Consider the following 12,500-nt stretch of genomic DNA (forward strand, 5'->3'; position numbering starts at 1 on the left):
CTAAGAAATTTCGACTTTGAAATTTACTTATCTACCCAGAGGATAGTCACGAAGACCATGGCCAATCTATTCTTGAATCTTGGTATCAATTCGCCACTAACTTATCGCATTATCCTGCTTTCAAATCAAGTGACAATGATAGCAATAACAGCGGTTTATGATAATTATAATAAGAACATTAATAACCATTATATCATGTTAATAGTAACAACTATAACAAAATTATGATAGGAGTAATTATAAGATTAACAGTAAAGTATTAACCCTTGATAACCATGCTGATAAAAAATGATCATGGTAATAATAACAATAATAATCATAATATAATGTTTATATGACGATAATCATGATAGTAATAAGGTTAATCATAATTATTATTGTTTTGTTATTATCATTATTACTTGATGATAACAATTGTCATCATTATTATAAAAATGATATTCATAATCATGATAATAATGATGGCCATAGTAATAGTGATAATGATGGTCATAATAATAGTAGTAATAATAATTATTATGATACTGATCTTAGTAATACTGATTACAATAAAGATAATAATCATTATGATCATAATGATCATGGCAATAATAATGATCATATAATAATGATAATAACAGTGATTGAAATAATGATAACGAAAATAATAACAATAATAGTAATGATAATAATAATGATAAAGACAGTAATAATAAAAATACTAATAACAGCAACAACAATGACAACAAGCGACAACAACAACACCACCCAAATATTTCCATCCTAGCAACAACTGATAACAAGAGGTGCGTTTTCCTCCACACCAGCCGAGGCAGAAGGCGGAGTCTCGCGCCACAGTACACCATTTACCACATAAATCGATAGGCCTACACGTCTTTCACTCCACCTGCGCGCCGCATTAAGGTGTAACGTTGCTGTTAGACTTTCGAGTTCAGTTCTCCGTGGGCGTAGCTAGGTGTAATAGCCTATGGTGGGGGAAATTATGGATGGATGGATGCGTAGGTGGATGATTTTGTATGGAGGAGATTGATCGGTGGATGTGAACGAAGGCGATGGGCTTTGTTGACATATTTGAGGAAGTAAGGATTTGTAGTTAGTGTTTTTTTGGTTTTGTTTTCTTTATTTGTGCGAATATCATTCAAATATAACAAACACTATGTAAGAAATTCAAAAGGCTACGCGAAGGAATTTATATATAGGATTACAAACGTAACGAACGAATATAAAGCGAACAATTCTAAGAATTCTCCCGCCGACGCCTGATAAAGATAAAGGTATGAAAAACAAAAACAAAAAAAAAACGTTTTCATCAGAGCGCAAGAGCGTAAATCCACCAAGGGATAGTTAGTGTAAAGATATGCCGTGGCTGTGCTATTGAAATGTCTCGCTTGAGCGCCGTGGGGACAGACTGATCCCCAAGGAAGCTGTGCGTGTCGGCATCTCTTTCTTGGCTTTGTCTTGGGAAACGGTGCGCTGGTTGGTGGCACTAATTGCAGAGGGGGGGGGGGGTATATGTGTGTCTGTGGGAGGGGGTTATGTGTGCGTGTATGAGTGTGTGCGTGTGTGTGTGTGTGTGTTTATTTATTTATACATATATATTTATACACATAATATATATGTATATATACATATATGTACATATATATATATATATATTTATATATATATATATATATATATATATATACGTATATAATTATACACATTATATATATATATATATATATATATATATATATATATATATATATATATATATATATATATATGTGTGTGTGTGTGTGTGTGTGTGTGTTTGTGTGTGTGTGTGTTTGGTTTGTGTATGTGTATGTATGTATACATTTATGATTATATGATTATATATATATATATATATATATATATATATATATGTATATACATATATATATATATATATATATGTGTGTGTGTGTGTGTGTGTGTGTTTACACACATACATATATATATATATATATATATATATATATATATATATATATATATATATATATATATATATATATACATACACGTACATACATTCACCTAGGATTTCTTTCTCTTTAACAAACGTTTCTATAGCCAACGGATGTTACTTAAACAACAGCTCCTATGGTATTGTCGACGCCACCGCCACGAATGCCTTCTAGATAATTATGGCGATTACTCAATATCATTTTCACTTTTCGAGCTCCATTTGCTAATTTGCCAAGCAGCGTGGAATAGGATCCAAAGAAGTTTGTAATTGAGGGAATTTTCTGCTTATCAAGAACAGATTCGAGAATCAAGCCAGTCTCCCCCTTATCTTTACGCTAATTTCCTGTGTGTGAATGGTAAAGCGACACTTTTTGTCCAGTTTGTGTAGATTTTTAAACACTATTTTGAGTAATGCATTTACTTGGGTTGCAACTCTTCCATTGATGAGTGAAATCATGTTGGTTTAGATTTTTTTATCAATGTTATTTTGAACAATAAATCGACTGGTGTTACTACTCTCCCATTGATAAGTGAAATCGTGTATTAATCCCACGAGAAAGTTGGGTGCGTGCGTGCGTGTGTGATTCGTAATCGTCATCCTCTTGCTAAATCCGTGAGAAAAAGTATAACTCACAGTGGCAATGATGGAAAAAAAAGACAGAATCAGTGCCACTACGCAGCCTCTCTTGTTTTGTTTCGTTTTGAAATATCGGTTAAGCTCTGAGGAGTTATTTTCCTGAGTAGCCTTTGTTCGATGAACCGGTTAATTTGCTTGCACCAAATGCGCTTGAGTGACGACGACCTTGCCAAAAACGTCTTCATTTTACTCCGTTTTCCTCAAACTCTGGGTTATTCTCTAAAACCTAAATAGTCTATTGCATCATAATACCTCTCGTCGCCTGATTTAAATTCAAGACGGAAGAGTGTACACAACAGAAAGTCTTTACTTATTCAAATGGCAGGATATTCTGAACACCAACTCGTCAAAGACTCCGAAGACGCAAGCAAAGCACCTATAACCCATTGAGAATGTGTGCGTGTTGGGTTTTCATTGCTAGTAAGCAGCTATTCTTAGAAAAGTCCGTCACGCTGTGGGCCAAGACCTTCCTAGAAGCTGTGTAGATCCAATGCTTTGCCGGGAAATTTTACATATTTTTATTTCTTCTTCTCTCTTTGCCTCTTCCGATTTTTTTTTTTTTTTTTTTTTTTTTTTTTTTTTTTTTTTTTTTTTTTTTTTTTTTTTATTGCGTTCCGCTTGCTCGTTTTAACCCAAGGTTGCTGTCGCTCGAACTTCACGCACCTGTTCACAGGACACCCGGCAGACACGTAGGTTAAACCCGACAACAAGAATCCGAAAAAATGAAGCATAGTTATCACCAAAACCGTAATATTGCCTAAATTGGATTGGTGATGACTCAATACATGTTGAAGGAATTGCAATGCACTATTGTGGAACTAGGTAATAGTGATACATCATTGTGACTGTGTGTTGCGTTAGATTGGGTCTGCTGTTGCGTTGTTAGAGAGAGAACTGAGCAACTGTCATTTGCGATAACCGACTCCCTGAAATAGCCGACTTCCTGAAAATGGCGCCGACGAAAGAATTCAACCAAGAGTTACTCAGTTCTAAAGAAGACGAATATTTATGTGACTGTGTATGCTGACTATTGGCAGATGACATGAGCATTTCACTGATGACAGCACGAGTTACATGGGTGTGAAAGCTAGTCTGCGAAGCAAGTCATGGGGGGAGGCACCCTGAGGGGGGGAGGGGGTGACGTCAGCCCACACGTAGCTGATGTAGCAACAGGGTCGAAGGGTCATACAAGGTACGATCGCGCCGCATTCACCGTACTATAATCGTTCGTGAATCCGCGTGCATCCGCCTACTATAGCGTTCGTGAATCCAGGTATTCGCTCATGTAACGTTCGTGAATCCGAGATCACGGAGTTCTAGTAGTATCCGACTGCAGCGTTCTCGAATCCACATGCATTCATACAGTTTCATGTGGATTCACGTACTAAAAGCATTCTTGAATCCACGCACATTCCCTTACTAAAACGTTCGTGAAATCCACGCACATTCCCTTACTAAAACGTTCGTGAAATCCACACACATTCCCTTACTAAAACGTTCGTGAAATCCACGCACATTTACTACACATAAATCGTTCGTGAATCCGTCTGCCAGCACTTTCTAACTGCATATACACTTCCATCTCCTCTCACAGACACTGTGTCTTTTAGCTAGAAAAGAACATGTGTGCTAGGTCAAGAAAAGCACGGGGAAATTGCCAACCTGGAATTAAGGGAAAAAACAGGAAATACTGCTATTATTACCAATAATACTAAATACTGCTAAATAGTACTAAATGCTACGAATACTACTAAATACTACTAAATACTGCCAAATGCAACTAATACTGCTAATACTACTAATACTACTAAATACTACTAGTACTACTAAATACTACTAATACTGCTAATACTACTAAATACTACTAATACTAATAATACTACTAAATACTACCAATACTACTAAATACTAATAATACTACTAAATACTACTAATACTACTAAATGCTACTAGATATTACTAATACTACTAAATAAAACTGAATGCTACTGCTTATGTTACCATGCGATTTGACAAAGCACAATACTGATTAAAACAAACGTATTTTTCGAAAAATCTCAATTCTTTACGATAATCTGGTACATTGTTTTGATAATTAGGATAAATGATGATAGCGTTTATGATAATACTGATAATGACTAAATGACAATGATAATAGTGATAATTAATATGATGATGATAATAATGATCATGATAGTAATGACAATGAAAATGATAATAGATAAAAAAAAAGATAATGACAATAACGTGACTATGAAAATGATAATGATAAGAAGAGTAATAATAATAATGATAACATATAATAAAGGTAGTAGTTATGATAATAACAATGATAATGATTATAATGATAATAACGATGATAGTGATTATAATGATAATAACAATGATAATGATTATAATGATAATAACAATGATAATGATTATAATGATAATAACAATGATAATGATTATAACGATACTAATAATAATGATAATAAAAATAAAGATAATGAAAAAGATGACAATGATAAAATCACTAGTAACGATAACAACTCCATTTTCTCCCCATTAACAACCCACTTCGATACGTCTCAATCAGAGCGCAGAGTGACAGCCATTTAATTAATGAGAATCCATTCATTAATGAAATGTAGAATATCACATCACCGGGAAAAGTATTTGGTAGTTTTATTCTAAAAAGATTTTGAAAAATATAGCTGCTTCATAACGGTTTTTTTGTTTAGTTATTATCATCATTAATGATATTGATCATTATAGAATAGGAATGATGATGATAATGATAACATTGGTAATAATGGTGATGCTTATAGTGATAATGATAATGATAGAAACATAGATGATAACAATAATGAAAATGAAAATTATAACGATTTTAATCATGATTATGGTAACGATCATGATGAAGGCATGATAATGAATATGATAAGGATGACAATGATAAGGACTATTATAATAATAATAATATTCATAATTATGATAATGATAATCAAAATAAGAACGGTACTGATAATGATGTAATAGTAATAATGATAATGATAACGATAGTAATGAAAATAATGATGATAGTAATAATAATGATAGTGATAATGATAATAAAGATGATGTTGATAACGATCATGGCAATAGTAACAATGATGATTATAATAATGATAACAACAATAATAATCATAAAAATGGTAGCAATGATAAAAATAGCAATGATAATAATAATGATTATGAAAATGAAAAGGATAATGATGGTAATAATAATGATAATAATAGTGATGATAAAAATGATAACAATGATAGCATGGTGATAGTAATGATTATAATGATAATAACGATATTGACAATAATGATGATAGTAGAAATATCAATGATGATAACAACAGTAATGATGATGATAATAATGATAGTATTAACAATAAGAATAATGCTAATGATTTAACGATAATAATGATAATTATATTAATGATAATAGTAATGATGATAATAGTAATGATAACAGTAGTGATAATGATAATGATAACGATAATAATTAAATCAGTAATAATGGTTGTAACAGCTATTTCATTATCAAGAGGAGCAGAATTATGAAAAATCATAGCAAATGTCATCATCGCAGGAAATGAGTAATAATATAAGAGAGAAAATGATAAATGAGAGGAAAGGAAAGCTAAGGAAAACGAAATGACATCATAAATGAGAAGAGTTGAAAAGCAAAAGGAACGAGACAAATGTGGAAAGTCCGAGAAATGAGAGAGGAAAGGAAACGAGACCCAAAGATCCGTCCGTCTTCTGTGGCTTCAAAAGTGGCGCTCATTTTGTCCATCATTTTGTCCCATGACGTCACTCTCTCTTCCTGGCTCGCTTCTACAAGAGATTGAAGGACTAATACCCCTCGGTATCGGATACCTTTTACGTCGACAGGATCTTCTATAAGGTCGTTCCCAAAGAGCGTCGGATTTCAAAGGGAGGATCGCGAGCGTCACTTGTTCTCGGCCGTGTGACGTCAGGTTCCTCCGTCTATTGTAAGCGAATGAAAGAGGTTTTCTCCGAGTTCTGTCACAGCGGAGATGGACACTGAACCACTTTTGGACGATAGTCTAGATTCAGTGGAGGTAGAGTGGATCTGGCACGTTGTTTTCTAGCCCTTAGGTGATGTCTGATGTACCTTTTTAAGCCCGTACAGTGTTTGTGGAAGGAATCAAGAAAGTTCCCGTGGCCCGTGTGTTGCCCGTCTCAGATGAGTGAAGGTCAATATTTTCCCTTCTTTTTCCACAAATCGTACGACTTCATAAGCTCGCGGGGTCCCAGGGAGGTACCTCATACGCAAAGCCACCGAGTCCTTATTCCCCAAGGATCCCCGAAGGAGCCAGAAAAGGTAGAATCGAGCGTGGAAACGAGAGCGAGGCGAGACAACAAGGAAGAAATCCCAATGTCTGGCTGGTTCTCTCTCTCTCTCTCTCTCTCTCCCTCTCCCCCTCTCTCTCTCTCTCCTTGGAACTTCTTTTACGTGTGAACTTCTCTCTCGGTTCTCGGAGTGGAGCGAAGGTTTGCTAGCCACGTCCCTCGGTTCTGTTTGGCGTGTAGGGAGTGGATTTTTCCGCCATTTCCATAGGTTGTGGTTGGTGGTGTGCATGTGTAATGAGAAAGGAAGTGTTTTTTCCCAGCTGAAGTGTTGGCCTATATTGAGGAACGTGGTCTACAGAGGCATATGCGGGGTAAGAGTGTGTTCGTGGGGTTATATAGTGGGTAAGTGTTCCATACAAAACCCATTTAGAGAAGGTTAATAGTGAAAACCTATTTTGGTCAGGTGGTCAGTTATAGGCCTACATTGCCCAAGGGGATGAGTATCAACAAAACTGCCTACGAGGAGTGAATTGCAGTCGAGTGAGCTTTCAGAATTGTTTTAAATACCATCTGTACAATACTGCTTGTCCAATCTTTCTAGCAGAAGTGGTGAATCTAGGTCAATGGCCTGCACTTCCCTATCGTGTCCAAACTCGTGTTTTTTGTGCTTTCTGGTCCGTCCAAACCAATTTATCATAACCCTTGCTGATAACCATTTGTTCTTGAATGCTGAGGAGAAAATTATCTTCATTGACAGATTTTTTTTTTTTTTTTTTTTTTTTTTTTTTCATAATTTATATATTATGTTCATTATGGTTACCTTGATTGGTTTATTTCCCATTTATTTGCTACATTTTATATATTTAATTTGTGTGTAATTGTGAACAGTAGAACTGCATTAAGAGATCTCTGTGGCCTCTGTACCTTCAGTGCAAGAGCAAAGCCAAACAAACCTTCATTTTATGTGTACTAAGACGAGGTATAACTTGGATTGATTTCCTCTTTGTCAAGAAATTGCCAGGGATATCTGCAAGCACACTCTTGCCAGAATACACACACAGAGGAGGTTTGATGGCCTTTCTGCAGCACCAATGGGACAGAAGCCACAATGTAAGGTCAAGTGACTGCTGATGTGTTAGGCGTTTTGATATCTAATTGCCCAGTTATCTTTCACTTTCCATGTAAGTTTGTAGCTGGGATTATTTCAGTTTCCTTATTAGCCAGCAGTCTTTATTTTTGTTTGTGGTCACATTGCCCCGTTGTTGATGATTACCAAACAGATGCAAACCTATTTACAGGTGTTTTTGTGTGTGTGTGTATGTTTGTTTTTAGACAATTTTTTTTCTTGATTTGAAATTCTCGGAGGAATTACTAGAGTTTTAGTGAACCTTGCACATTGCCCGTTGAGATTACATTGATTTTTACCCTAATTGGCACACAGATCCATTACTTACACCCTTGCATTGGGCTTCATTTTTAGAAACTGCAGGTAATTTTTGGTAATTTGAATCGTCTCCTTCATAGGCTTGGTAGCCAAACTGAAGTAGGTTTAGTGGATCAGGAATGAAATGTGAACTCTACCTGAGTCAGACCTAGACTAAGACCTTACCTAGACCTAACTCAAACTTTTCCATATCTAAAGCTAAGCTTCTCTAGACTTTTGCTTAATCAAACCATGACCTAACTAAATTATAGTTTCACCTAACTTAGATCTAACTAAACACAAATTCAACCAAACCTTACTTCAACCAATGTCTTGCTGAATCTAAACTTACCCTTTTGAATGCAAGGGAACAAATGGCAACCTATAATGGGCTATAATGCCTCCAAGTAAATATATTGGTGCAAGGTGGAAAGTAGTCAAGGGCTGAGCCAATGCCTAATAAGCTGCTATAAGTAGGCAAGGGGAAGATCCCTTTAAAGGAAAAAATGGCTAGTTGAGTGTTACCATAGGTATTAAGTCAAACTTTTACGCAACCCAACCAAAACTTGGTAAGTCTACTTTATTTGTCCCTACCTTTTTGTCCCAATCTACTTGGAACTTGCAGGGACGTGAGAGTTGGGTATACTGTAGAACTCTGGCAATTTATCATCAAATGATGAACCATTCCAAGCTCTGTCTTAACAGTATATATGTCATTGAGTTTGTTAGCTTTTCTCAAGCACAAAAGATGTGCACGCCACAGTGATTACTTTCAACACTGCTGGTATATCAGTAACTTACCCTAATACCACTTGACCATGCCTCGTAAGGTAGGGATTTCTGCTAAATGTTAATTCTGTGACATTGCAGACATTTCTTGGTAGACTTGGTGTCATACATACATGAGCCATAAAATAAACCATACTGTATATGGAGTTGAAAAGTCATTGAATTATAGACTTTATTTTATTCTTATTCATATTCTTTTATGATGTAGTTTTTGCAATTTTTAAATACAAAATAAGTTCATTATCAAATTAACAAACCATGATAGATGAGGTGAGAGATGGTTGTGGCCTTTGCACCTTCAGAGCTCCAGAAAAAGCCAGCAGATCTCCACCATGTATGTTAAAGCAGTGTAGTGTTTTGAATGGTTCTTTATTTAACCACTTCGACACAAGGACGCGTATACTGTGTCCTCGCAGCGCATGTGAAAAACCCGAGGATGTACATACTGCGTCATGGCTAGTTCTGGTGGAAAAACCCGAGGACGTGCATACTGCGTCATGGCTGAGTTCTGGTGGAATTGAGTTTTCTTTCTTCCGGATACTGTACGAGATCTTTCAGAATAGAGGTCGGATATGATACAATGGATTACTTGACTTTCATTATTATTACATAAGAGTGGGATTCGCTTATACCAGGGGAGACACCGATGAGCCCTGCTAGCAATCATTTTATTATTTATTTATGGAACATTATGTAAAAATATAAAACTTGTTATGATTAGTTTACCATACTATTTCAATCGTTTTCTTTGGTCATCTGAGTGCGGCCTCCCACCAAGGTCACTCTTTCCATCTTCCTCCCAACCTATGTAAATAACTTGTCACATGCACATAGGGGAAGAGGTTAACTATGCATATTTTTATATATAACACATGATGATTATGTTGAGGTTTTGGCTTAAAATGTGTAGAGGTTTTGGCTTAAAACTTGTCATATTCAATAGCGACGTTTAAAATTTGGCGCGCGCCGGAAGCTTGGATGCGGAGTGGAGGGCGTTTTCTACTGCCCATAGTGAAGGGGTTAACTGTAAATTGCCATGGAGGTCTCCTAACCATACATTGTTTGTTTATAATCTTGGTGATAAATGGTAGGTTCCACCATGAATTTTTAAGGATTTTATCTACATGTCAAGGAACTTTTATTTTCTATCTATGACTTCTTTATCATAGGTGAAAAATCTGAGGGTACTTTGTTGTTTAATAGGATTTGCTATAGTGTATGGAAATGAAACTAATTTTGATTAAGTATGCTCTTGGTGTGCTCAGTCTATAAGGATTTACCTAGATTGTGGATTATCGTGTACACTAACATCTGAACTGGTTTATTCAGAGTAGATGTAATAGGTTAATAAAAGCTTTTGGTATTACTATACTAAGAAATTTTGAACCTTTTTCTTCCTACATGTTACATTGTCAGTTTTTATGTATAAATATATTGTGATCAGAGGGTAGATGTAATAGCTGTGCAATCTATTCTTGATTGATGTTTGTTTACTAGAATATAGTGATGTGATTTATTTGATTTGCATTATGGAAATATGCTGACTGTAGAACTGTACAGGTCATACTTCGACAAGGAAGTCGTTAGAAGGGCTAATAGCTTATTTGTAACTTTTTTTTTTCTTTTATTTATTATTCTCTTTCTTTGTTGTATACTTAACCCAGTTGTAACATCACCAAAGTTTTGTTTTACATTGCTCGTGTGTGTGTGTGTGTGGGGGGGGGGGGTATTAAGCCTTTCATAGCATTTTATATCTTCTATATCTTTGTTAACAAATTACCTAGTGAATTCAGCTGCTGCAGAAATAAGTGCATCCTGTTAGCTGATCATGGCCATAAGCAAACATTGGTTTCATTGAATATTGTTTCAATTTATGTCACAATTTTCCAGGACCTAACCCTATAAGAGATTCATCTGTATTTAACATAAAAATAAGTATAATAGAAGTTATTAGGACTGTCAAATATTTGTTCTCATTTGCTTTTTGTTCCTAATTCATCACTTAGCTTTGTTAATGTATGTATGCACCACCAGCTTTGACTCTTGTATCTGAAATGCATATCAATGTGAATAGAGAGCATGTGCTCTGGGTACAAGTGGATACATTGGCGATGCCAAACAACAAATTTAGAAGTGGGGGGACTGGACTTTTGAAAGGACAGTTCATCATCACCGTGAACTCCATCTGTCCTTGTCTGACCTATTAAGAAAAAATATATTAACATAACAGGTCTGGTGTTGCTTTACATTATGTAATATGTAATTAAGTGTATATATTTTTGGGGGTATTTCTCATTTTGCTTATTACTATATTTGATTTTTTTTAAGTTAATGGATCATGAGATCAAGTCTGTCGTGACTAATCTCTTTTAAAAAAGGAAATAGGGATTTTTAGATCTTCACTAAGCTGGATATCCTTTTATCTTGTATTATCATATAATTGAATCTGGATATCCGTGATATCAACTGCAGACCCCTTATTTATTTATTCATTTTTCTCTTTCTTTCTTTCTGTTTTGTCTTTGATCTATCCTTTTTGTTCAATTTCATGTGTGTATGTACTTGTTGCTTATTGCTTCTTGTTTTTTCTTTTTACATTTTGCAACAGAAATGAGAACATGTCTAGAAATTCTCACCATTGTTGTCATTTTTATTGTTGAAGTTAGCCAACAATGAAAAATTTCGCACCTTGCCTTATAAAACATTTTGACACAAAAAAGTTATTGGAGAAACAATTTACTTTTTGGTTTCATGAGGTAGAGAAATAAATTCCCCTTTTTTTTTTTGTTAATGTTCATTTTAGTTGCTTTTGGTTATTTATAGTGTAGTACAACACAAAAAAGTCAGTACCTTTATAGGGTTTCTGCACATGTCAAATACAGCTTTTTCATAAATATGCTGGTAGCAAATATTAAGCTAAACTCTAGCATATTATAATAGACTTTAAGTATTTTCTATATATTCATACATGCATCATGGCAACAGAAATAATTTTTTAATTGAAAGGAAAGTTACTATCACCTTGTGCTATTCGCCCGCTGAGATGTCGGCCAGCCACTACTCACGTGATCATGTGGCTTGATGGTCATACAAAATGCCATGCCGTGATATGTCATTTGTCATTAACGAGTTAATTAAGTTGATTATATATCTTGGTATGTGGAATTGTTTATTCTCTGGCTGAAATTTGATGCGATCTCCCGCATAAAGTCTAAGCCTTGAATAATTAATCATGTGTATCTGGTGATGCCTTTTGCTAAACTGGAGACTATTTTTCTGAATTTGTGGCACTGGATTGCTCTCAGGTCTTGTGGGTAGCTTCCCACCCTAAGGCGGAGTACC

The 12,500-nt window shown here is 35.1% G+C and overlaps 1 protein-coding gene across 8 annotated transcripts in view; it reads left to right on the plus strand.

Moving 5' to 3' along the window:
* The first annotated feature begins 6,561 nt into the window (after positions 1-6,561).
* Positions 6,562-12,500, plus strand: part of slmb (beta-transducin repeat containing E3 ubiquitin protein ligase slmb) — a 33,403-nt gene continuing 27,464 nt past the window's right edge. For 4 of the 8 annotated variants that reach the window (XR_015191708.1, XR_015191709.1, XM_086545037.1 and 1 more), the window contains exon 1: positions 6,562-6,714. Coding sequence is in view for 4 of the 8 variants with exons in the window: in XM_086545037.1 (XP_086401163.1) it covers positions 6,670-6,714 (45 nt within the window). In the remaining 4 variants the exon portion in view is untranslated. Of the gene's footprint in view, positions 6,978-12,500 lie in introns of all 8 variants that reach the window. The other 4 variants (XR_015191706.1, XR_015191707.1, XM_043026069.2 and 1 more) reach the window with 2 other exon arrangements.

This window comes from Penaeus japonicus, unplaced genomic scaffold, assembly GCF_977035675.1.
Source record: "Penaeus japonicus unplaced genomic scaffold, GWHDUDI00000001_assembly GWHDUDI00000016, whole genome shotgun sequence".
NCBI lineage: Eukaryota > Metazoa > Arthropoda > Malacostraca > Decapoda > Penaeidae > Penaeus > Penaeus japonicus.